The sequence below is a fragment of the Schistocerca gregaria genome, chromosome 2, assembly GCF_023897955.1.
Source record: "Schistocerca gregaria isolate iqSchGreg1 chromosome 2, iqSchGreg1.2, whole genome shotgun sequence".
Lineage (NCBI taxonomy): Eukaryota > Metazoa > Arthropoda > Insecta > Orthoptera > Acrididae > Schistocerca > Schistocerca gregaria.
In genome coordinates, this window is record NC_064921.1 from 182,618,212 (window position 1) to 182,646,048 (window position 27,837).

The 27,837-nt window shown below is 41.1% G+C and overlaps 1 protein-coding gene across 1 annotated transcript in view; it reads left to right on the plus strand.

Annotated features, from left to right (window-relative positions):
• The window catches only part of LOC126335613 (sodium-coupled monocarboxylate transporter 1-like), a 108,008-nt gene that overhangs the window by 43,646 nt on the left and 36,525 nt on the right, over nt 1–27,837 (plus strand). The window contains exons 5-9 of the mRNA XM_049999066.1: nt 3,014–3,081; nt 15,874–16,028; nt 19,580–19,720; nt 24,818–24,926; nt 25,536–25,645. Of these exons, the coding sequence (XP_049855023.1) occupies nt 3,014–3,081; nt 15,874–16,028; nt 19,580–19,720; nt 24,818–24,926; nt 25,536–25,645 (583 nt within the window). The remainder of the gene's footprint in view (nt 1–3,013; nt 3,082–15,873; nt 16,029–19,579; nt 19,721–24,817; nt 24,927–25,535; nt 25,646–27,837) is intronic.

Consider the following 27,837-nt stretch of genomic DNA (forward strand, 5'->3'; position numbering starts at 1 on the left):
ATCGGTATATAATCTAGACCTGAAGACTTGCCCGTATCAAGCGATTTGAGATGCTTCGCAACCCCTAAGGTATCTACTTCTAAGAAACTCATGCTAGCAGCTGTTCGTGTTTCAAATTCTGGAATATTCCATTCGTCTTCCCTGGTGAAGTAATTTCGGAAAACTGCGTTCAATAACTCCGCTTTAGCGGCACAGTCGTCGGTAACAGTACCATCGGCACTGAGCAGCGAAGGTATTGACTGCATCTGGTCGCTTGTGTACTTTATATACGACCAGAATTTCTTCAGATTTTCTATCTAATTTACAGACAATGTTTCGTTGTGGAACCTATTAAAGGCATCTCGCATTGAAGTCCGTGCCAAATTTCGCGCGTCTGTAAATTTCAGCCAACGTTCGGAATTTCGCATGCTTTTTTCGTTGCCTCTGCAACAGCGTTCGGACTTGTTTTGTGTACCATGGGGGATCAGTTCCATCTCTTACTAATTTATGAGATATGAATCTCTCAATTGCTGTTGCTACTATATCTTTGAATTTGAGCCACATCTCGTCTACATTTGCGTAGTCAGTTCGGAAGGAGTGGAGATGGTCTCTTAGGAAGGCATTTAGTGACACTTTATCCGCTTTTTTAAATAAAATTATTTTGCGTTTGTTTCTGGTGAATTTGGAAGAAACGGTATTGAGCCTAGCTACAACGAATTTGTGATTACTAATCCCTGATGCTCTCTATTAGCTCTGGAATGTTTGTGGCTAAGAGGTCAAGTGTGTTTTCGCAACCATTTACAATTCGCGTGGGTTCGTGGACTAACTGCTCGAAATAATTTTCGGGGAAAGCATTTAGGACAATTTCGGAAGATGTTTTCTCCCTACCACCGGTTTTGAACAAGTATTTTTGGCAAAATATCGAAGGAACGTTGAAGTCCCCACCAACTGTAACCGTACGAGTGGGGTATTTACTTGTTACCAGACTCAAATTTTCTCTGAACTGTTCAGCAACTATATCATAGGAGTCTGGGGGTCGGTAGAAGGAGCCAATTATTAACTTATTTCGGCTGTTAAGTATAACCTCCACCCATACCAATTCGCACGGAGTATCTTCTTCGACTTCACTACAAGATAAACCACTACTGACAGACACAAACACTACACCATCAATTCTGCCTAATCTATCTTTCCTGAACACCGTCTGAGACTTAGTAAAAATTTCTGCACAACTTATTTCAGGCTTTAGGTAGCTTTCTGCACCTATGACGATTTCAGCTTCTGTTAGTTGCGTATCACTGCATCTTCTTCCTGTTGGTTAAATTTCGCGTCTGTAGCAGGTCATCGTGATGTAGAAATTTTAATGGCCAGTGTTCTATATATGACTGATAATATTTCTTTATGCCTGTAAGTGGTTGTCTGAAAACATGTGGATTTATTCAGATGCCCCTACCATTGGTTTTATGCAACTCGTAATGCCGTCAGAAACGACGTGAAAGATTTCCATACTCCCTCATTCCCTACCTGCAAACCGTTAGCCCAACACACAAAAAAAAAAAAAAAAAAAAAAAAAAAAAAAAAAAAAAAAAAAAAAGCTAAATTTCCTACTGAGGTGCGTTTTCGCTACAGCTTGTAATTTCGGATTATTCAAGAAAAACGTACAAAAGTTAACTTCAAACGCGTTTTTCTTGAATAACTCGAAAACCGTGGCCTCCACCAAAAACGAAGCCCAAGTATCCTGTTCAATTCTGATAGAGGATTAATAGTTGGCACTTAGCGAGTCGAGAGTATGCAAACATTTCCTGTAGTATTCGAAGGCATTGGTAGAGGCAGGTCAATCAGCCTTTATAATTCTTCATTTCCATTACAACGGACTTTCCTGCCGTCCATTCTTAACATCCATTTTTTTATTATGTTTCGCCACTGTCATCTTACACCATCTTCTGTAACTATCAGCTGTAATTCTCAAATACAATACACTGCAGCAAATTAAGAAAGCTATTTTTTAAATAAACTAACAGATTTCTCAGAAGCTCCTTCTAGATTTAAACTCAATGGAAATTAATAAAAACAGTATTTGTAAGCGTATCACGTATGCAGATATAGCGCCTTATAGGAGATGAATGACAATATGTCAGTTGCCTGCAATGTTTCATTGACACGTTGATACATAACAGATAGCGGATGGGTAGGGTATCAGATTTCTTTATTAAGACACATCATGAAATAACACACTGTTGAACAGATATGTAGACACATAGTATGTTGAAATTGAAGGTCCAAGGTAATCGTTTTGCCTGATTTTCAGTTACTAGTCCTAAATTGTAGAAGAATTTTTCACTTTAATCATTTTGATGATCTAGGACCAGCAACGTTTTTAGTATCCTAGGAAGCGTTTATTGACAAATATGTAGTTGCAGTACGTATATTTGGTGACAAGTTTCGAATCAAATGGTTTATTCTCAGACCTTACCTACTGGGGCTGCACTGGATGTCCTAACCTTAATAACAAACACCAAAACGGCGAAACGTGCTTTGCGGAGTGACTGCAGATTCCTGTCACAATCAACATGTGATTTCTTAACAAGTCAGAATCACATTTGCTAAATAGGCATATTTTGATTGTCACAGTCATCTGCGATCACTTTGTAATGCATATATTACCATTCTGATCTTGGCTATGAAGATTAGGCACTTGCTTCCGAAGGTCAGGCTTGAGAATGAACCAGCTGGTTCGACATTTATCACCAAACGCATGTACTGTAACTATAACTGATCTGTTAGTAAACACTTCATGAAATTATAGAAGATTGTTTCTACTGCCCCGGTATACCTTCAGTTCTAGCGGGCCATATCCGTAAAATAACTAGTAGTAACAGAAATATTTGATTTGGCCAAATGTATTTCAACTATACTACCAGAAGAATTTCTGAATTATCATATCACACTGTATTGCACATGAGCGCAAACAACATATCAATTCACTTATTGTTTTAGGCGAGTGTCTGTAATTCTCTGTGTTTCTTTCTTTCAGTTTCTGGTATCAGTGTGCACGTGATCTCACCTATTGTATGCGCTGTATGTATCTTCTACACTATGTTGGTGAGTACATAAATGATATACGTTAAACATAGCATAGTGTCCGTGAGATATGACTATTTACACACATAGCAGCAGCTTACTGACTGAGTCCACTAACAGGTGAGCCGAGGGCTCTCTTCACAACGCCTCAAAATGTTGACTGCTGTCTTTTCGACCTAAATTCACTATCTGAATGTGTTTTGTAGGCATCAAAGCCTCCAGTAGAAGGTTATCTGAACTGAAGGAATTCATGGTGTTTACGAGTGAAGTTGCAATTTATTTTTTTCTTCCTCTTACACTCTTTCTTCTTCTGACGTTACGGCCTCTTTATCACTACGGGTAGCCCCTTCGTGAATTACATTTTGCCCTCCTCCTTCAAGAATATCTTTATCCTTTACCTTCCACTTCTGGGATCATCGGTATCCTGTTCTCATGTCTGCTTCGTGGTGACTCTCTATTCATTTACTACATCCTCCTCTGTTGTCGATCTTGTCGGTACCCACATGCTTCTCCAATTTTCCTTTCCTTCCATCGTGTTGCTCTCCTTGTCTGACTTGAGTTCAGCAACGCATTTGGGTCTTGTTTTTCCTCTTGTCTACTCTGTTGTTTCTCATCATATATCGCCATTCTATCCATACTCATCCTGATTACATGTCTGTCAAACCTCGTTATTTTCAATTTAACTTCTACTGTTATAGTCATGATGCGGTACAGTTCTTTCCTAAGTCTTCGCAGCCATTTCTCACGCCGTCTCTTTGTGTCTTGGACCTTCCTCGTTTTCTTCTCTCTTCTTTTTGTGGTTTTTGTGGACTATTTCATCCCAGTGTTGTCGTCTCAGATGTATAAGTGGCGGCGTACCTAACTTTGGCCTTGTAGCGTCTTTATTGTATACATCTCTGTTCATTACTCGCTTATTGATCCCTGCTATCTGAGCTCCTCGTCTATTACTACGCTGAACGAAAATGGGGAAAGTCCATTTCTCTTTCCTTTCAAACACATTCAAGATAGTGGTCCCTTAAATCTCGCCCTTCTCTTTATTACAATCTCCGTTATTAGTTCCCGTTTACTGCTGACCAGTCTTCGCTTCTTCAGTATCCTTGTAGGAGTCCTCCTGTCGATGAACTCAAATGCCTCTGTGAAGGCAACGAAAGTTACTATGTCTTTTTGTTTTTTAAGGCTCTATGTTCTATCAGTTGTTTTGGGGTAAATATCTTTTACCATTCCTGAATGCATTTTGATATTTTCCAACTGTACTTCCTTACCCGTGCTTCTAGTATCTTCGGCATGATTTTCTACAGAAACTTGTAGTTGTAGTTGACCCTTGACTTTGAGCTAGCATTCTGGTTACAGAGTCTGACATACATCTACGAGTGCCATCATGTGGGAATTGTGGGAACAGCTACATTTTTGGTGCACGAATGTCAAATTTTAGTTCAGTGAGGGAGGGGGGGGGGGGGGACATGCACGTTAGTATTTAAGAGAAGGCGCCCTTTATCGAGCAACTTTTGGCGAGACTTACTGTGTGGAGTCACAGAAACCGACCGTCATTAGGAGTTACAAGTCCTTTTTACCGTTCAAAGCTACAATCATTCTTTACTTACAGGCAAATTTTCCTTGCTTTCAGATTATACGTTTTCTCCTAATAATGGTGAATGTAGATTACCGCAGTTTGCCTAGTAGAGATTAACGAGAAATGTAGATACAAGCTCTGTTGTTACCTTCCAAAGCTGTAATTTTTATGCACAAAAATCTACATAAAACGCTAATATAAAATCATTATTTTATTTGCTATTGAGTCCTTACGCGCTCTTGATTGCGTGTGCAATGTAGCCTCCAGGCACTATTTCCACTTAATTGTTCATAGTCACAGTATTTACAGCTGGGCTTCCCCTCGGATAGATAACAATCGTGCTCACATTCGTTGCTGTGTACTCGTTTGAAACAGTTATCGTAACACAGTCGGTTGCCTTGTACCTGTATGAAACCACGCATCATTTACAAACTTGTGAAAAATCTACGGTGCGTGTGCTTCTTAGAGACCGAACAAGAGCCGTGCGCGGGTTTCCGAGAGAGTATAATGAAACTTCGTCCTACATAAAAAGGAAACAAAAAAAAAAGAAGATCTAATTGCGGCAGGCGAAAGAAGTTTCCATTGCAAGAGTTTACACAGGAAATCATAAGAAGAAAAATTTACTACAAAAATATGCAAAAGCTATTTCCAACTGCAGCAGCAGCCGTTTTGGAAAAGTTGATGGATGAAGCGGTAGACTTTCCTAGTAAAAATGAGACTACCCTTTGGAGTGTTATTCGAAAAATGCGCTTCGTATACAAAAAAATTCTACATACAACCTTTGCTGATGGAAAACAACAAATTTTCACGGAAAAGTGGCGAGTTCTTGCGGGAAATCAAAACTTACGAAACATTGGATGGACTGTGTATTACACTGTTGATAGTTGGTGTGGCGCAAATCATTCCAGAATGGTTGGATGGCAGGAACAAAAGACACATTATGTGTCGGAAAATGTATATGATTATCACAGAGAAACTGATTAGGTATGGAATGGCTAAAATGGCGGGATTCAGACACCACGCGGCCCTGGAAGAAGACACACCGGGGACGAAGACTGGTTCGTGCAGAATGCTGACTTACGTTTCATTGGGCAAAAAAGGAGGACCAGATTATCATTCTGAGACGAATGCCAGACACAGCAAAGAGTAATTTAGGAGCGTTCTCAAAAAATTAACAAACAAATCGGCGATTGTTGTAGACCAGGTTCCATTTCACATGATGATAAATTCAGTATCACGGAACCCATCCAGGAAGTCGAGAAAGGACTGCGTTACTGCATAGGAGGAACTCAACAATGTGGAGATTCTGTTTAATGACCTGCCATGGCAAGAATTTACTGAAGTTTACACACTGGAACATGCGCAACAGATCTTTGGCTCATAATAATATCTTTTGGAAAGTGCATTGCTCTTAATGGACAAGGAAAAGAAACTTCTGTGCTTGAATGTAGCGCATAGCGGATTCAACGCCATTGAACTTATTTGGGCCTTTGTCAACATCAGGGTTGCTAAGGAGACGAAGAATTTTAAGACAAATGATACTTTACATCTTTGTGTCTTCGGTCTGGAAGGTAATCCCCGAAGTGAAGGAATGTTATGCAGAAAGAGCATACTGTCTTTACGTAACAATAGAAACGTTGCCGATCCAACTTGACATCTGTAGTAGCAGCAGGTAGACCTCAGGCAGCAGGAGTAAGGTAAGATTTATTTCATTCAAGATTCTTTCCTGCAGTATTTATTAGAGCTAATAATTTTTCATTTACTGCCAAGATGTGCAACGCATTTCATTGCCACTTTATTGACGCGTATTGACATCATCTGTCGAACTGTACAGAAAGCTATCACTTGCAGCATTCCATGTGATTGTCCTCACTCGCAACAGCAACTGAATGAGGCAATCCTGTATTGAAATGCGGCCATGAAGTGCCATTCCTCCTTGGTGAATAGGTGCATATCGCGCTTCACAATAGTGACAGCCAGCTTGTGTGACAGCTGCGCTTCACCATTGTCTCACATATATTGCACCTATTAACGAATTGCTTTACAGAGTCGTGACTGCCAAACGCAGAGAGTATTTATTAATAAAGACATATGATGTAACCAACGACAGCTCAAGCTTTACATCCGTGTTCTCTCTGCCACAATAGCTACAACGGTATACAAAATCGCAGCGTCTTGCTTTGAAATTATATCATGAAACGGCTAATCAGAAAAAAATCCACCTGCAAATAGAACAAGGTTGCATCATCAAAAAGGGAGAATATTCCCACTTACTTGGTGTGTTATCACGTGCGTTTTTCGTCACTAAAACCTACACTATCTGCATCCACCTCCAAGGGGATTTGCCTCCTTGGAACCAATTTACGGCCATATGATATGAACATCTCAATTTTTTATCCTCTCAGGTATCCGTTTCTGAAATTTGTCCCCGTTTACAAATAACGGCCCATCTTAAGCCCATATCCTTCGTTCTTCTACATTACCCGTCTTTTTCCTACAGGTTATTCAAAACTTTTCTCAGAATTTTGATGTTTTTGCGCCATTTTACATTTTAAATGCTTTAAAAGTCTACAAAGCAGTTAAGCATCATATTAGCTGATTCTTACAATATGAACGTAAATGAAAATTGCCCCATGTGATAGCGAGAAGTTTTGACCACCATTCTTTGCTCATATTTTAATGTTAGTTATTGTACGGTGCTAGGATTGTTATTTTTTACACAGCCCTAAAGTCGGTCCAATGTGCACAGAATTAGTTTTCTGAACAGTAAGTGAAAAGCAAGTGCAGCTATAGTACATGGAAAGAAATTCCTTAGGTATTTTACAGTTTTCGTCGACTGCTGAACAAAATATTTATTTCAGTGAAAAGCACTGCACTTTCAGCTGATAAACAATTCTGACCTTTGAATAATACTATCTCAGACTAATATTTCCTGACTTTCTTTTTTCTATCACGTCTGAGAACGAGCAAAGTAAACTCTTTGCATCGTATTACTCAGAAATCTTCACAATTCACAGTTATCCTCATTTAACTGCATCTATTAGCCTTCAATCTGTGAACTGTATCATCGCCTTGTCCTATTTTTAGTTCGAAAGTCTTAGATGCTCTGCTACATCAAACAGGAAAGGAGACATTCATGACAGCATCGATATTAAATGAATGCTTCACGGCATATGTAACAGCTCACATAATCTTGACTGAGTTCATGATTGCCTGTCAGCGAGGTCCCCGTTCGTAGTAATTGATGAAAAGTAGCAGAGGAAAACAGAAGTTCTTTCTGGTGTTCCCCCAGTATGTCATACGCCCTCTGCCGCTACTTCTTTATGTAAACGATATAGGAGATAATCTGAGCAGCCGTCTTAGGTTGTTTGCAGATGATGTTGTTGTGTATCGTCTATTGAAGACGTCAAAAGATCAAAACGAATGGAAAAACGATTTAGAAAAGATATCAGTATGGTACGGAAATTGGCATGACCCTAAATAATGAAAAGCGTGAGGTTATGCATATGGGTGCTAAAAGGAATCCGTTATACTTCGGTTATACAATAAATCAGTCGACTCTAAAGGCCGTAAATGCAACTAAACAACTTGGAATAACAACTGCAATCAAATAAAATGGAAAATAACACGTAGAAAATGTAATGGGGAAGGCGAAACAAAGTCTACGATTTATCAGCAGAACACTTAGAAGATGCAACAGCTCTGCTAAAGAAACTGCCTACACTACGTTTGTGCGTCCTCAGATCCTGCGCGGTGTGGGCTCCTTACCATATAGGATTAACACAGTACATTGAGGAAGTCAAAAGAAGAGCAGCACAATTCGTATTATCGGGAATAGGGCAGAGCACTTCACTGATATCACACATGATTTATGGTGAAAATCATTAAAAGAAAGGCGTTTTCCGTTGCGGCGGAACCTTCTCACGAAATTTCAGTCAACAAATTTCTCCTCCGAATGCGAAAATATTTTGCTGGCGTCGACCTACATAGGGAGAAACGATATTCATAATAAAATAAAGGCCGCGCGGGATTAGCCGAGCGGTCTTGGGAGCTGCAGTCATGGACTGTGCAGCTGATCCCGTCGGAGGTTCGAGTCCTCCCTCGGGCATGGGTGTGTGTGTTTGTCCTTAGGATAATTTAGGTTAGGTAGTGTGTAAGCTTAGGGACTGATGAACTTAGCAGTTAAGTCCAACAAGATTTCACACACATTTGAACATTTTGAATAAAATAAGGGTAATCAGAGCTCTCACGAAGACATATAGCTATATGCTTTATCAACACGCTGTTCGAGAATGGAATAATAGAGAATTATTGTGAAGGTGGTACGATGAATCCTCTGCCAGACTCTTATTTGTAGAGTACCCTTGTAAATGTAGATATAGATGTGTTACAATTGAACGAATTTTCTCACTTCTTCCTAGTGATGTTTGCCACCTCGTCCAAAGGAAGGAGCAAAGTTTCTTTAGTAGTTTGTATTACACGCAACAGACACCCCCCCCCCCCCCCACACCCCACCCCCACATCCCCCCACCCCCCAATGGACTGGAACTCTGCCCCTGACATAATCCAGGCGAACACGAAATCCTTATCCACTCAGTCCAGCACATCGCTGGACATGTAAACATACGCCTTATTTTTTCAGACATCTTTGCAACTCAGTTTTTCTGCTGAAGATGAAGTTCCGTGCCACATAAGCCCTATCGTATTAACACTCAGAAACAGCACGATTTTTAAAATACTTGTGACAGTTTATAGCATTTTGATGTTCTTTTCCTGATCTAGATCAACAATTCCAGTTAGTCACATTCATACACATCAAACCATTCTTCCAGTATACGTCACGGTGTACTTGTACTATTTTCCAACCTGCAACTGTCTTTCTTTCTTTTTTTCTTTCTGTTTTCTTTTTATTAATTTAAAACATTAGTCATCTGACTGATTTCGTGCCGCCTTCCATGAATTCCCAGCGTGTACGTGACTCTTTGTTTGTGTAGCACTTTCAAGCAGTATCCTCAATTATTTGTTGAAAATTTTCCAGTCTCTGTCTTCGTCAACAGTTTTTATCCTTTGCTGCTCCCACGAATACAAATTCCTTGACGTCGCAACACATATCCGACAATCCTGTCCCTTATTCTGAACTATGTTTTCCATATAGTCCTCTCCGCACTGATTGTGCAAAGAATGTCCTAATTTCTGAGATAAAAATACACTCTTGGTTGGGTAGGTTTTTATATTCAAATTTCAATGAGGCGTTTCGCCTGAGGTAAACATCTTCAGATTATTTACAATGACTGTTAGACAACCGAAAAAAATGTTTAAAACTACGTTTCAGGAACACCTACTCACGAAAAGAGGGCAGATAAAACTACACTCGTTATTCGCAGAACATCGCCGCCTACTTTCAGTAAGACACAAATTTTGCGTTATGCCCATATGGGTCAAAAACTCAATATACTTGAGGAATCTGAGATCGCTTACCGCATGTTTTTGATGGCCTCCTCGATGATTATCAAAACTAAATCAGTTTTTGTCCCTTTGTAAAGAAGTTTAACATAGGTGCTGGGTAGTATTAGGGTATCTCATTGGCTTTTTGTTCGACTCCGTTATCTTTAAGACTTAATTAATTCTTGGTTTTTATATTTATGGCGACCTTTCCATAACGTATAATTACCTTACCGGACACTTAAACTTAACTTTAATTTTTAGCGCTATCATTTTAGGAATTATGTGGACTGTGATTTATAAGGGTATTTACGTTCTCTATATGAATACAGTCCTGCACATTTGATACTGAACAGTCTAGCTAACGTTATGTCTCTGATTCCTCTGCACTACTTGCACTCGGCGGCCGATTATCATACTTTCTCCGTCCTTTACGCACGGCAACGAGTAAGGTATTTATTTTCACATTTCCTTAAGCTCCCATTGCAAAGCTAATTACTTCTATTCTATCAATTCCTAAAATATTTACTCAAAATTTTTTCATCTGTCCGGTTCTTTTGGGGAACGCACTTGACAGGAAGTGAAGATTTTCAACTTTTTGGTATTCCAGCCGCATTTTACCGATGTACTCACAACGTGTAATCGTTTTACGGACGGCATGCGCCGTGACTTGCGTATGTAATTTTGCAAAAAGTGTTACACGCAGAGTACGTTTTTGCACAAGGTGGGGTCAGCATGTTTCCCTAAACCTATTTCCGTAATTTTTTGCATTGCAGATAATCTTAAGATGCCTACCTCAGGCGAAACGCGCCATTGAAATTTGAAAACAAAAATACCCGCAACCAAGACTGTATTTTATAAATCCTATACTGGTTGCAGTATTCCAGGTTCGATTCCCGGCTCGGTCTGAGATTTTCTCCGCCCAGGGACTGGGTGTAGTGTTGTCCTAATCATCATTATTTCATCCCCATCTACGCACACGTTGCCGTAGTGGCGTGAAATAGAAAGACTTGCACCCGACAAACGGTCTACCCGACGGGAGGCCCTAGTCATACGACATTCATTCATTCACTTTCAGGTTTTCCACGGCGCATTATCCACATCCATTCTCAGGAATTTCTTCCTCAAATTGACGCCAATCTTTGACACTAGTAAACGTCTTTTGACTGGTAATGACTCCGTTACCTGTCTTATGACTGGGGTGTATGTCCTTCTTGCATCCTCGCGCGTTGTTCTCCTTCTCAGGTAGCATAATTCATTTACTTTGTCTACTCGCGGTCATCAGTGCTGATGTTAATTTGGCTTATGTCATTTGTGCTGCTCCCCACCACTTGAGTATATTGTCGGTTTATTCTGAAAGCACACTGTGCGATCTATAGACCATCAATTGCCTTTAAGAAGTCCTGCAACTCTTCCTCGCTCACACTATGGACAGCAGCTTATCAAGGATATCCTTTCCCCTCTCCATTTTAATTCCACCCTGCCTCTTCGACGTACAGACTAAACAATAGGAACAATAGAACTGCATCCTGCACCCATGTCTTACATTCTGTTTTCGAGTAATAGGGGCAATTGGTTCTTGGTCTTCCATTTTTAATTCTCATATTCGGATTTCTACGTATATTACATTACACATCCTTCCCTACAACGTATATGCAGTACCCAGAAGTATCGTACATCTGGAAACAGTTTGCATTTACAACGCTTTTTTTACATCTACAAATCCTGGAACATGTTTCAATGTCTTCCTTCCATTATCATGCTAAACCTACAGAAATCTCTTGGAACACTCCACTTTAACACTGTTTTATTCAGAACCATCAGTCATCTAACTGGTTTGATGCGATTCATCAGGAATCCCTGTGCCACCTTTTTTTTAGCACATGCAACCTACGTCCTCAATTATTTGCTGCATGTATTCGAATCTCTGTCTTTCTCTACAGATTTCGCCTTCTATAGCTCTCTCTAGCATTACACAAGTATACGTAACAACTTGAATTGAAAGTATTAATATTTCAAAATAGTACTATTCTGGAAAATTAATACGTTGTTTTCAAATTACTAATATGTCTGTGTTCCTCCAAGAATCGACGCAATATTCCTTTCCTCGCCGATTCTCCAGAAACTCCTCATTTCTTATAAGTCCACTAGATTTTGAACAGTAACCATAACTCAAAGACTTCGATTTTCTTCAGTTCTGGTTTCCCACAGTCCAAGTTTCACTAAAACACAATGCTGTGCTCCAAAGGACATTCAAAGAAATCTATTCCTGAAATTGAGGTCTGTATTTGATAGTAACAGGCTTCTGCTAGCCAGGAATGCCCACTTTACTAGTCCGCTTTCTATTTCCTCCTTGATGTGTCCATCAGGGGTTAGTTGCCGCCTAGCTAGAATTCCTTAACTTCGTATAATTCGCAATCTCACCTTTCACATTGAATTTTATTTCCACTCTTGAACCTTTCTTTTATTTCCGTCATTGCTTCTTCTACATGTAGACTGAACAGTAGAGGCGAAGGACTGCATCCCTTTCTTACATCCCATTAATGCGGGTACTTCGATCTTCGTCTTCCAATCTTGTTCTTCCCTATTGATTCTTGTACGTATATCACCTGTCTTCTCCTGTAGCTTACCACTATTTTTCTCAGAATTTCGAACGTATTGCACCATTTTACATAGTCTGACGCTTTTTCCAGGACGAGCAATTCTATTTCCTTCAGTCTTACTTCCATTGTCAGAACTGCCTGTCTTCTGCCTAAATATTTCCTGAAGCCAAACTGATCGTCATCTGACGAATCCTTCAGTTTCTTTCCCATTCTTCTGTACACCATTCTTGCTAGCAACCTGGATGCCTGTGCTGTTAACGAGATTATGCGGTAATTCTCGATCTTGTCGGTTCCTGCTATCTTTGGAGTTGTGCGGATGAAGTTTTTTCCCAATGTCTGATAGTATATCGCAAGTCTCATACATTCTACACACCAGCGTGAGTAGTCGTTGTATTGCCACTTCCACCAACGATTTCAGACATTCTGAATTAATTTTATCTGTGTCTTCAGGCCTACTTGATCTTAAGTCATCCAAAACTCTTTTAAATTCTGTCTCTGATAATGGATGTCTTCCCTGTCTATTCAAGTTTCCTCTTCTGTCAGGTCATCAGACAATTCCCCCTCATACAGGCCTCCAGAGTATTTTTTTCAGCTATCCTCTCTCTCCTCTGCATTTAAAAGTGGAATTAGCATTTTACTCTTAATATTACCATCATTGGTTTTAATTTCACTAAAGGTTCTTTTGACTTTTCTGTTAGCTGAGTCAATCCCACAGTCATTGCTTTTTCGATTTCTTCATATTTTTCTTGTAATCATTTCGCCTTATCTCCCCGTACTTCGTATTTGTTTCATTCAAAAGTTATTTGTAGTTCTGTATTGATGAATTTACGTACACATTTGTGTTCTTCCTTCTTTCGTCGATCAAGTGTAGTAGGCCTATATTTGTGGTAGCCTTCGTTGTATCTTTGTTTCTCCTCCCACCTTCCATGATTACCCTTTTCAGAGATGTTCATTACTCTTCAACTGAACTTTCATTTTAACTATTCATTATCGCACTACGTACTGCCTCAGAATACTTCAAGCATCCGTCTACATTCACTGGATAGGTCTCAAAATGCAACATCTGATTTCCCAGTGATGTAATCCATCCGGAAACTTCCCGTATCTCCTAACTTTTCAAAGTGTATCTCCTGCTCTTATGTGCCTTAAACAGACTAGCTGAACTTTGTCTAGAACTCAATTAATCTTCCTGCTCTCTCACTCCTATTCCCCTCCGTCCGAAGGGTCTCTGTAGACCCAAAGTTACTGACCGACCAGGCGTCCTTGAGTGTGGCTATGAAGGGATATGTGGTCGGCACGTCTCTCCCCTGCCGTTGTCAATTTTCGTGACCGGAGCCGCTATTTTAGAATCAGGTAGCTCCTCAGTTTGCCCCACAAGGGTTGAGTGCACCCCGTTTGCCAACTACGCTCGCCAGAGCAGACGCTCACCCCACCAATTGGAAAGCAAGCCCGATAGCGCTTAACTGCGGTAATCTGACGGGAATGGTGTTATCACTACGCCACGGCCGCTGGCATCTCATTCCTTCTAGCAAGCCGATATGTTCCTGTAACTATTTCCTGTACTCCTTCACTATAACCGAATCCCAATGAATGCAAACTCAGTGCTAGTGCAAATACACTACTGGCCATTAAAATTGCTACACCACGAAGATGACGTTCTGCAGACGCGAAATTTACCCGACAGGAAGAAGATGCTGTGATATGCAAATGATTAGCTTTTCAGAGCATTCACACAAGGTTGGCGCCGGTGGCGACACCTACAACGTGCTGAAATTAAGAGAGTTTCCAACCGATTCCTCATACACCAACAGCAGTTGACCGGAGTGTCCTGGTGAAACGTTGTTGTGATGCCTCGTGTAAGGAGGAGAAATGCATACCATCACGTTTCCCACTTTGATAAAGGTCGGATTGTAGCCTACTGGGATTGCGGTTTATCGTATCGCGACATTACTCGAGATCCAATGACTGTTAGCAGAATATGGAATCGGTGGGTTCAGGAGGGTAGTACCGCACGCCGCGCTGGATCCCAATGGCCTCGTATCACTAGCAGTCGAAATGACAGTCATCTTATCTACATGGCTGCCACGGATCGTGGAGCCACGTCTCGAGCCCTGTGTCAAAAGGGGGGTACGTTTGCACGACTACAACCATCTGCACGAACAGTTCGACGACGTTGGCAGCAGCATGGACTATCAGCTCGGAAACGAACGCTGCTGTTACCCTCGACGCTGCATCACAGACAGGGGCTCCTGCGGTGGTCTACTCAACGACGAACCTCGGTGCACGAATGAATGGCAAAACGTCGTGTTTTCGGATGAATCCAGGTTCTGTTTACAGCATCATGGGGGTCGCATCCATGTTTGGCGACATCGCGGTGAACGCACACTGGAAGCGTGTATTCGTCATCGCCATACTAGCGTATCACTAGGCGTGATGGTATGGGGTGCCATTGGTTACACCTCTCGGTCACCTCTTGTTCGCACTGACGACACTTTGAACCGTGGACGATACATTTCAGATGTGTTACGACCCGTGGCTCTACCCTTTATTCGATCGCTGCGAAACCCTACATTTCAGCAGGATAATGCAAGACCGAATGTTGCAGGTCCTGTACGGGCCTTTCTGGATACAGAAAATGTTCGACTGCTGCCCTGGCCATCGCATCCTCCAGATCTCTCACCAATTGAAAACGTCTGGTCAATGGAGGACGAGCAACTGGCTTGTCACAATACGCCAGTCACTACTCTTGATGAGCTATGGTATCGTGTTGAAGCTGCATGGGCAGCTGTACCTTTACACACCATCCAAACTCTGTTTGACTCAATGCTCAGGCGTATAAATTCCGATATTACGGCCAGAGGTGGTTGTTCTGGGTACTGATTTCTCAGGACCTATGCGCCCAAATTGCGTGAAAATGTAATCACATGTCAGTTCTAGTGTAATATATTTTTCCAATGAATACCTGTTTATCATCTGCATTTCTTCTTGATGTAGCAATTTTAATGGCCAGTTGTGTACATTGGCTCTACAAAGCAAATCATCCACAGAATTACGCAATAACTGCTGATAGAAGAATCCTCCAATCTGTAGTGAACAAGTCCTACCCAAGTAGACATTACGTCATCTACCACAGGCTGAAATGCGAACCACAAAGAACAGAAATCTCACGGTGTAGTGACGAACGTGCTGGTGTTCCAGGGCGGCCTCAAGGCGGTGGTGTGGACGGACGTCCTCCAGAGCGTGGTGGCACTCGGTGCGTGCCTGGGCGTCATGGGGCTCGGACTCTACACCGCTGGAGGGCCACTCAACGTCTGGAGGATCGCAGACCAGGGCGGCCGCGTCGACCTCTTCGAGTGAGTCACTCCCTCAGCTGCCACGCACTAATTCAGCTACAAGGCCCAAAACAGTTCAAATGCCTCTGAGCACTATGGGACTTAACTCCTGAGGTCATCAGTGCCCTAGAACTTAGAACTACTTAAACCTTACTAACCTAAGGACATCACACACATCCATGCCACGAGGCAGGATTCGAACCTGCGACCGTAGCACCTAGAACCACTCGGCCACTCCGGCCGGCTACAAAAGTCACTCCAAAAGAAATGCACACTATTTTTATAAAAATACAGTCTTCATTCTGCATGTGTGAAAGTTTGACAGTGTGTAGATACATCCTTCCCGCTTGTATTCAAACTTAGTTCAACCTGTTCCCGTGTGTGGTGCCGTCACAGCATGTCTTCAAGATGGCTGCTACACTTGACGTTCGTCAGAAGCAACGTGCTAACATAGAATTCCTGTGCTGTGAAAACGAGACAGTGGGAAACATCCACAAGAGGTTGAAAAAGGTATATGGAGATGCTGCTGTCGATCGCAGTACAGTTAGTCGGTGGGCAAGCAGGTTACGTGATGAAAGCGGGCACGGCAATACCGAGGATTGTACTCGCAGTGGAAGGCCTGGTACTGCACACACTCCAGATAATGTGCAGAGAGTTAACGAATTTGCTACTGCTGACAGACGCATCACAGTGAACGTTGGGATAGGGGAAGGAAGAGTTTGCAGAATACTGAAAGTGTTGCCTTTAAAAAGGTTTGTGCCAGGTGGGTTCCCAGGATGTTGGCAGTGGCTCCCAAAGAAACAAGAAAAACGGTATGCAGTGAACTTCTGGAACAGTATGAGAATCGTGGAGATGAATTTCTTGGAAGAATTGTGACAGGTGATGAAACATGGCTCCATCATTTTTCACCAGAGACGAAAAGGCAATCGGTGGAATGGCATCATTCAAATTCGCCTAGGAAAAAAAATTCCAAACCACACCTTCTGCTGGACAAGATGGATTTAAAAAAAATAATAGGGTGCATTTCTTTTGGAGTGACCCTCGTATATGGATGTGTATAAAACGCTGTGTCTTGACCGAACGAGTCATCATCGCCAACGCAAATCTATAAGGATATAAACTAGAAGTTGGGGAAGGGTGTCAATCTTATGTATTGTAAGCGTCGTTTAAGAATGAATTTTTCAAAATGCCTCCTCTGATTTGATGAACTAGGGGAGGGAAGGTTTTTGGGAAGTCTGTTGCTATTAAAGCAATTTCGAAGCTAGACCTTCGAAAATTGGTGTTTGGTTTCTCGGTCAGAAGAAAGGCAATAGGTGTTTCAGCTTTCTTGCAAATTTTTTAGATTTAACACCTACAACGGCAGAAAAGTGGGTGAAAAGTATTTGAAACCAAAGTATTATTAAACAACCACTAACGTCTTTTTGATTTTGGTATTTCACTTGTCGGTTAAAAATAAAACAAATATTAGAATCAGTATTTCTAGAAATTCAAGACTGTAGCAGGTTAACTATGGTGAGAAATGTTTTATTGTGAAAGCACTTTTAAATCAAAACCTATGAAAATTTAAATTTGGATTCTCATGACAAACTACGTTTATCATTGTTTTCGGAAATTCACTGCTTAAGGAGGTGACATAGGGAATGGAAGCCTTTAAAAACATTTCACTTTATTAAAAAATATGTTATTATTTGATTTTATTACAGATACTGCATTATTATCAAAAGATTTTTTAAAAGAACTATTAAAAATATTTAATTCTGTATCTACGAAAATTGTTACACTACTGGCCATTAAAACTACTACACCACGAAGATGACGTGCTACAGACGTGAAATTTAACCATCGACAGGAAGAAGATGCTCTGATATGCAGATCATTCAAACAAGGTTGGCGCCGGTGGCAACACCTACAACGTGTAGACATGAGAAAAGTTTCCTACCGATTTCTCATACACAAACAGCAGTTGACCGGCGTTGCGTGGTGAAACGTTGTTGTGATGTCTCGTGTAAGGAGGAGAAATGCATACCGTCACGTTTACGACTTTGATAAAAGTCTGATTGCAGCCTATCGCGATTGCGGTTTATCGTATTGCGACATTGCTGCTCGCGTTGGTCGAGATCCAATGACTGTTAGCAGAATATGGAATCGGTGGGTTCAGGAGGGTAATACACAACGCCGTGCTGAATCCCAATGGCCTCGTATCACTAGCAGTCAAGATGACAGGCATCTTATGCACATGGCTGTAACGGATCGTGCAGCGACGTCTCGATCCCTGAGTCAATAGATGGGGACGTTTGTAAGACAACAACTATCTGCACGAACAGTTCGACGACGCTTGCAGCAGCATGGACTTTCAGCTCAGAGACCATGGCTACTGTTACCCTTGACGATACATCACAGACAGGAGCGCCTGCGATGGTGTACTCAACGACGAACCTGGGTGTACGAAAGGAAAAGCGTCATTTCTCCTCCTTACATGAGGCATAACAACGACGTTTCACCAGGGAACGCCGCCCGGGATTAGCCGAGCGGTGTGAAGCGCTGCAGTCATAGACTGTGCCGCTGGTCCCGGAGGCGGTTCGAATCCTCCCTCGGGTATAGGTGGGTGTGTTTCTCCTTAGGATCATTTAGGTTAAGTAGTGTGTAAGCTTAGGAACTGATGACCTTAGCAGTTAAGTCCCATAAGATTTGAACATCACCAGACAAAGCCGCTCAACTACTGTTTGTGTATGAGAAATCGGTGGGAAACTTTCCTCATGTCAGCACGTTGTAGGTGTCGCCACCAGTGCCAACGTTTTGTGAATGATCTGAAAATCTAATCATTTGCATATCACAGCATCTTCTTCCTGTCGTTTAAATTTTGCGTCGGTAGCACGTCATCTTCGTGGCGTAGCAATTTTAATGGCCAGTAGTGTATTTAAAAAAATATAAAACGTTAAATAAAGTGATAAAACATGCGATTTGTGAAGGCAAAATAGTGTTAATACTTTTTCAATGCATTATAGATGTAAGGAGGGACCTATATTTTTGTATTACGTACAGTAAAGTGGGCTGTGTTGTAAATAGCTCCCGCAGTTTGACCTAAACCTCTGACGTGTCCAGTCGAGACTGTGTGCATATACAAGTGTTTTAATGCTTTAACTTCCATTTACTGCTATGTATTTTATGTGTGGCTTGCTTATGCAACTGTAGATTTAATAAGCCATGCGCGTTCCCTTGTTTTAGCTCGTTCTTCACACGGTCACCCTGAAAACATCCACAAAGTGTCCGAAATCTAGATGTGCAATAACTATAAATTGCGACTGACAGCCATAACACTTACTATTTCCAATTACAAATCTCTGCATCTCTCCTTGCACACAAGTTTACTAAAATATGATGGAATCTTTCAGTTCTCAAATAATTTTTTGTCGGCCTTAGTCGCTCGAACCTGGGCACATTTCTTGTTAGTAGCGAAAGGCATTTGGTTGTTGCAAGTCAGAATATTGTCAAAGGAACAATACGTTCACCATTTAGGAGCGTCAAACTTAGGACAGAGGCAGATGTGAGGCCACTATTTTTTTCTTCTACAGGATGACGCTGAATCCGTTTGTGCGCACTTCCTTCTGGACGGTAACCCTCGGCGTGACTGCCAATTGGATGGCTGGACGCGCCATCAACCAGGACATGGTCCAGAGGTTCATCGCTCTCCCGGACCTGGCAGCCGCCAAAAGGTGACCTAGCAGCTATCACAACAGTTCTGTGTTCCGTCTACCACTATGGAGCATTCGTTAACTGCTGCATTTATTTTAAAACTGGCACTGTCCTATTGAATTTATAGCCTCCCCTCTCCAACTTGGCAACCAGTTCGTCCAATTGGTTCATTGTGATGACCCTCAGCAACGAGTTTAAGATCAAAAATGGATGCAATGTGCAAGAGGGGAAAGGCGTCTCTCCACGTTCTTCAAAAATATGAGAAGCTGTTCCCTTTTAATATGAAAAGGAAACTGTACAAACTGTTATACTTCTAAAGATTGATTGCAGCGGAGTTATGCTGTCAGGTCCAGTGACAAAGGTCCACAGCGTCTAGAACTGGCGATAAACGCCTGCGTACGATATACCTATGACTTGTGCTTTTTCATGGCGTATCACCATTTTATGCAGAGCTATCCTTACACTCTGTCTCCTCTACCGTATTATCGAGTTGAACCGCTCCTAATATATAAAATGGTAGAAATCCCTGTTACAATTAGAGCTAACGCATATCTGTCCTACTCTATCAATCAGCCATTCCTTGCCCACTTTTAAAAGACCGTTGATGGTACATTCATTGAGGCACTACTATGTTGTATACGTGCGAGTAGCACCAATGAACTAAATATCTATCTCTCAAACCACATCTTCCCCACTTTTCAAAGCTCTTAGCTACGGCAGTCTGCCCAAATTTCATTTCCTCAGAATAGCGTGCCTTGAAAGATTTCTTTTGTGTACATAAAAATTTTTGTACCTGGTACAAATTATTATTATTATTATTATTATTATTACTACATTTATTTGTTCCAGTTTGTCACAGTTGCTTGCAAAAGGTTTTTGAGTGCTGCATCTGGAGTATATTCTTATTGTTCTACAGCCGTAGGAATTTTTTGACTAAATCTTGTAGATGGATTCTTTGGATATTACTTTAAAATTTCAGTTCTCTTTGTATATTGTCTGCCGCGATATTAGGTAGATTTTCAGCCGTCTTTTGGATTGCCTGTATACGTACTTTATTTATGTCTGACTGAGTATCTTCGAATTTTGCGTTCTTCTTCTAGGATTTCTTCCAGATAACCTTTTTGTTGCAGTGTAACCGTTTCGCTGGTGTACAAGATTTCAGGCTTCATGAATGCGTCACAGAGCATTATTTTGCTGTGTCTATCGACATACATTTTTCGGTGTGCACACTGTATTTACAGTAAGCTTTGCTAAGTTTCTACATCGAATTTTCTGTGTCAGTTTCTCTTCCCACGTAGGTCCAAGAATTTCTATTAAGCACTTGATGTCTGGAGCTCTCTCCATTTGATCACATTTTGTAATCAGTTTTCGAGCAGGATGTTTAGAGAAGACGTACTTGGTTTCTAGGAAGAATATTTTTGGAGGTCAACTCCTTCATCGCATTTCTTGAGAGTTTCGGTCTGTTTAATTACTGCCGTCTCGTGGTGTGCTGGTACTGCCATACATCTCCGAAAGTTAGACACTAAACTTGGATGTCAGTTTTAAGTCTTCCATGTCGTACGGGTTTTGCTTCTTAAGATTTCTCCTACTCTCGCATGACTTTGCCTAAAACCATATCAAAGAGGGTAGGGGACAGACCGGTACCCTGCCATGCATTTATTTTGATCAGAAAGGTTTTGACACCTCGATCATGTATTTTACTTCGGTTGCAGTGTTGGTGAGTATTTGTGTGGTGAGAATAGGATTTCCGAGTCTTCGAGGAAAAGAAAAAGATATTACCAATCGACGGCATCACATGCTTTTTAGAAGTCCACAAATAAGCATTTGATCGTACTATTCCTGAGCGTTTTGTATTTTAATGTTGTTTTTAAATTGAGTACGTGCCCTATACACTTTCGGTAAGTCCGAAATCCGGTTTGATATTCTCCAGTTTTATGATCTAGTTGTTTCTGAACCCTTTTCAGGATGCCTACTGACAGAAGTGAAATTTGCTCGACGGTTATTCATGTTCATTTGGTGGCCTTAATGTGTAGGGGGTAAATTATGTTTCATTCCCAGTCATGGGGATGTTTTTCTCTGCGAAATCTCTGTCGTGGTTTGTGTGAGTTCATTGAGGGAATTCGCTCCAAATTTTTAACAGTTCTTTGACGAAATCATCTTCTCTCGAAGCTCTGTTATTTTTGAATTTGTGGATATGCCCGTGAATCTCTTGTTGTAAGGGCGGTAGGAAGTAGTATTATTGTTATTATTATTAGCAACAACAGCAGTAGAAACAGATGGAATAGCAGTAGTATTACCGTTAGTGTAAACGTTATTAGTTGCTAGTAAGTGCTGTTATAGGTGACATGAGCCCGTTAGACTCGGGAGAGTGACCTTTGTATCGCTTTAGATTCTAAAAGTCAATGTCTTAGCCATGTTCTACTAAAACAAATCACCATGTTTCGGCTTTGCAGCGACCAGTAGACTGGCAGTCTGTACCATAAGTTTTCCCTGACTGCTGAGTGCGTTCTCTCATTTTTAGATTCTATTTACTTCATCCGTCATGCGTTATTTCACTTCAAAGATAGCAGTATTATTTCACTACGTCTATCATGTGTACTCAGTACAGAAGTGAAGTTTATCGCTAGCTCATTCCTGTTGCTATTAAGTAGCTTCGTCTTTCTTTGGTTTATTCTCTGCACATGTTTTGTGACCAGTGAATTGTTCATTTTGTTCAACACATTATGCACTCATTCCTCACTTTCGCTGACTATAGGAGTTGTCATCAGGGAACCGTACAACTGATATCCTTTCACCCCGAATTTTCATTCCACTTCCGAAACTCTTCTTTTAATCCCCTTGTTGTTCGTTTGGTGTACAGACTGACTTGTAGGAGAGAAAGACTGAATCCGTATTTTAGCCAATTTTAGTTCGAGCACTTTTTTCTTTACCTTCTATTTATACTGCTCCTTCTTAGTGACTTGGATTCCCTGTATTTCAGGAACCATTGTAGCCATTGACATGAAACTTTTACAGGACATTAATCTGTATGTCCTGAGTCTTCGGAACTAAAATAATTGCATTTCAGCGACTGATTTCGGAAATACAACTTTTTAATCACACAGTTAAAATTGTGTGTACTTTTTGTAGGTTATCCTAAATAATTTTAATTATAGATAACATTATGTTCTTCATTTAGTTCAGTTGATTCAGTATATGTATGTCGTTACTCCTGAAAATCTGAATACTCTACTCAAAGAGGTTTCTGATATTTAGGGAAAATGCAACAGAAAATGGAAATTTTAAGGAACAGCTTCTTACGTTTCAAATGGCTGTAACTCAGTATAAGCTTAATTTTATTATTTTTAGTCACTCAGAAGCACCCTGCACCGTACTGTATATCATAGTCTTGACCTTTTTCCAAGTTTTTTCTTCTTTTCTTCTTTCTGGACTCCTTAGTGTCCAAGTGTGCTGCATACACTGCTTTATCAATGCGCGCCTTGTCCATCCGTTCTACTTCTATGGTGCAGTTTGCTCCATGATTAACTCCCATGTGCTATAGAACTTCCACCCTACCAATATTGCCATCATTAAAAGCAATAATAGCATCACTGAGCCCCCAGTTTTTAGTCTTCATTCCAACAAAAACATTTTCTTGGTAAGCGAGTCCATATAATATTATTCAACGACTCATTGAGATTTTGAGTGTGACCATGCAGACACTTCTTCAGTAGTTCAGAATTTGCCAGCTCTGTGAATAGGTTTAATAATATCCATGACTGCTACTGGGATGGAATATCTATGGCTGTATGAACTGTTTGAGTACTGCATATTGCGATAATTACACCATGAATCAGGTCCAGGAGGGCAAAGTTGGTGTACTGGCTTTTCATCAGCTGACAGCCTGTGGAAGAGGGTAGCCCATACTGCCTGCTTCATTTTCACCAAATCCTCAATATTTTTTTCTAATAGCCATCCCATAATACTGCTCTACCTCATTAATCATTTTGTTTGTCAGCATTCCTCTTAAGCTTTTAACATCAGAAAGTTTCTTGTCTCTCAAACTTTGTTTCAACTTCCTCAACCTGGTGTTCATTCCATTCTGAACATGATCAACATTTAACCGTTATATTCCACATTCTTTTATATAAAAAATTACACAAATTTTATAAGATTTTGAAGTAATGCACGAAAAAATTTTAACATTTTGTACTGGTGTGTATTATCTTTTAAAAAATAAAATAAAGTACTTCCATGTGAGTTTATAAGTTATATATATATTTACAATGAGATAAAAATCCGAAAATGTGAAAGAATTAGATTGCGTTCTAACTCCTCTTAATAAAATTAACTTCACATCCTCTGACTGAAAATTGGCTACCCGAGACTCAAAATGTGATCCCTTCGAGCGTATGCAGGAAGCACTGTATTTGGTAAGATTTTGATAAGACTATGTTAGTCTAATCTAAAGCAAAATGTGTCTCTTGTTTTTCCGAAATCATATCATATGCTAATTAGTACCGATAGTAACATACAGAATTATTCTTAAGACTTTTTTTCTTTTTTGTCTTTGCACTGTTTCACTGGTTTACGAAGTGATAGTTCCCTTTACATTTCTCAGTACAGCTGTAGAAGAGTACGACTGTAGAGGACTCTTTTATCTATTTCGTCTTGCAACTCTAACGTTACGCAACCTTCCTATCGTACAGTTTGCCATTCACTAAAACAACCCGTGTTGTAAGAGTGTCCATAATGCTTTGCAGACAATGTGTTCAGAATGATCATTCACAAAATAGCTCCCCATAGCTACATAAGACGTATAGTACTGCTAACATACAGTTTACAGAACAAAATTATATAGAAATAACCAAACGTCAGCGTTGCGGGGAAAGTAATATCACCACATAAGTCTCAGAGACTTTAACATTTTCACTTCTCAGACTTTACAATTCTATCGAAATTCTCACTCGTAGCTAATGCTAAACTAGATAAATGATGTTTATGTACAAATCAAGAATTTTTAATATAGTCTTTTAGGGAAAGTAAAATTTGTGTCTCTGGTTTTACGTTAGATATTTCGAACAAATCAAGTAATCAGAAAATATCATTAATGTTGCGTGTGATATTTATTGTTGTAGATCCCTGATGGGTTTCACAATTGGTATCATTATTACCAACATTATGAGCATCTCGACTGGTCTCTTGGTTTATTCCTTGTACTACGACTGCGACCCCTTAATGAGCAAGGTGAGAAATCAACTATTTTTCACATACACGGCCTGTTACAACTTACCACTAAGAATTTTCAAGTGAGTTATCTGAACGTCATTAAATCTAAAAATGTGTTTGTAATCAGTAAGTTACCTATTTTTTTACTGTTCTGCTAACATACATTCTCCATAGATGACCAATAAAACTATTTTCTCTTTGCTGGCGTACATTGTAATCACAATAACCTTCAACTGAACAAGACCTACTCAATGAAAGATGTGCATTTCCTTGAATACCTTAACGTAGAAGTTACAAGAAGGCCTAACTTGGTGGGTAGTTTGCCTCTTATAACCAAACATATTTTACTTCATAGATTATTTATTTTGTTCTGGAGAAAAAAATTATTTGCAAGTGGTCGAGATAAACAGGACAACAGGCATAGTATTGTTGTAGTACGAGGTGATTCTCTTAGCACTACCTCTAGGTTACTGATTAACTGTATCTTTTCTAAGAGCTGCAAAAGTTGTACCGCAAACCTTGAACCCTTTGGTGCTCCACTGACGTTCAAACTTTGACTCTGTTGTTGCTGCACGGACCTTAAATCTATTCTGAGTGCCTTCTGGTGTGTGGCGTGCGGTGCTGCAGGCGATCCAGCGGCCAGACCAGCTGCTACCGCACTACGTGATGCAGGTGGCCTCCCACGTCCCCATGCTGCCGGGGCTCTACGTGGCCGGAGTCTTCAGCGCTGCTCTCAGGTAAGAGACGAGCGTTCTACACCTTTCTGCCCTAAAATCGCGTGTCTCGACATCCTGCCATAAGGAAACTATAACGCAGTCGCTGTTAATTTTACGAAACCTTTTCTGGGTATGCTGCTATGCCATCTTATAAATATAATACTTAAAAATCTAAAGTAAGCAACGTATCGGCCACGTTGTAGGTTCCTTCCTCAGACTAAACTCTCTTTAGCCGCGGAGTGGTGGTTTACATATATTACATTTGTAATGGCGCCTCTATGTAGACTCCAGATCCTACCGCCATCCGGATGAGGTGTTCCTTCTCAGGGAGTGGCCGGGGGAAGCGGTGTGTGCTCCAGTTTCCTGCGCGGCTTTCGTCTTCCAGACTGGGGAGCTGTGACGTCGCTATGCACCCACGGCAGCGTTTGCGCCCATGCTGCGGCTTGGATATTAGAGTTTTGCGCTCGATTCTTGTGCACTACTGGCCGTTCAAATTGCTACACTACGAACATGACGTGCTGCAGACGCTAAATTTAGCCGACAGGAAGAAGTTGCTCTGATATGCAAATGATTAGCTTTTCAGAGCATTCACACTAGGTTGGCGGCGGTGGCGACACCAACAACGTGCTGACGTGAGGAAAATTTGGATCCGATCTCTCATACACAAACAGCAGTTGATCGGCGTTGCATGGTGAAACGTTGTTGTGATGCCTCGGGCAAGGAGGAGAAATGCGTACCGTCACGTTTCCGACTTTGATAACGGTCTGATTGTAGCCTATCGCCATTGCGGTTTATCGCATCGCGACATTGCTGCTGGCGTTGGTCGAGCTCCAATGACTGTTGGCAGAATATGGAATCGGTGGCTTCAGGAGGGTAATACAGAACGCCGTGCTTGATCCCAACGGCCTCGTATCACTAGCAGTACAGATGACAGGAATCTTATCCGCATGGCTGAAACGGATCTGCAGCCACGTCTGGATCCCTGAGTCAACAGATGGGGACGTTTGCAAGACAACAACCATCAGAATGAACAATTCGACGACGTTTGCAGCAGCATGCACTATGGCTGCATTACCATTGACGCTGCATCACAGACAGGAGCGCCTGTGATGGTGTACTCAACGATGAACGTGGGTGCACGAATGGCAAAACGTCATTTTTTGGGATGAATCCTAGTTCTGTTTACAGCATCATGATGGTCGAATCCGTGTTTGGAGACATCGTGGTGAACGCACATTGGAAGCGTGGATTCGTCATCGCCATACTGGCGTATCACCCAGCGTGATGGTATGGGGTGCCATGGGTTATACGTCTCGCTCACCTCTTGTTCCCATTGACGGCACTTTGAACAGTGGACGTTACATTTCAGATGTGTTACGACCCGAGGCTCTACCCTTCATTCGATCCCTGCAAAACCCTACATTTGAGCAGGATAATGCACGACCGCATGTTGCAGGTCCTGTACGGGACTTTCTGAATACAGAAAATATTTGACTGCTGCCCTGGCCAGCACATTCTCCAGATCTCTCACCAATTGAAAACATCTAGTCAATGGTAGCCGAGCAACTGGCTCGTCACAAAACGGCAGTCTCTACTCTTGATGAACTGTTGTAAGGTGTTTAAGCTGCATGGGCAGCTGTACCTGTACAAGCGATCCTAGCTCTGTTTGACTCCCCGCCCAAGTGTATCAAGGTCGTTATTACGGCCAGAGGTGGTTGTTATGGGCACTGATTTCTCAGGATCTATGCACCCAAATTGCGTGAAAATGTAAACACATGTCAGTTCTAGTATAATCTGTTTGTGCAATGACTACCCGTTTACCATCTGCATTTCTTCTTGGTGTGGAAATTTTAAGAGCCAGTAATGTATCATGTAAGATGATATGATAGCACTCTGAGATGAATTTTAAGGGATACAGTATAAGGGCGTTTGGTGTCTGTTTTCAAAGAGGGTGTAAACAAGGCGAATACATCTAATGCAATATTCCATTCCTTCTTGGCGCCGTGTACAGCAATCTTCCATTCCTATTATTTAAGATAACATGCGTAGGTTGGAGAATGTTTGCTGTTAACGTAAGTACGGCGCCTTTCGCACCGATAGAGCATCATCAGTATAAGGCAGAAGATCAGAAATTGACTTCCAAAAAGCATCAAGAATGCATGACGCCGCATGAATCATATGGTTGCGTTTTAGTATGTTTTGTGTGCAATCAT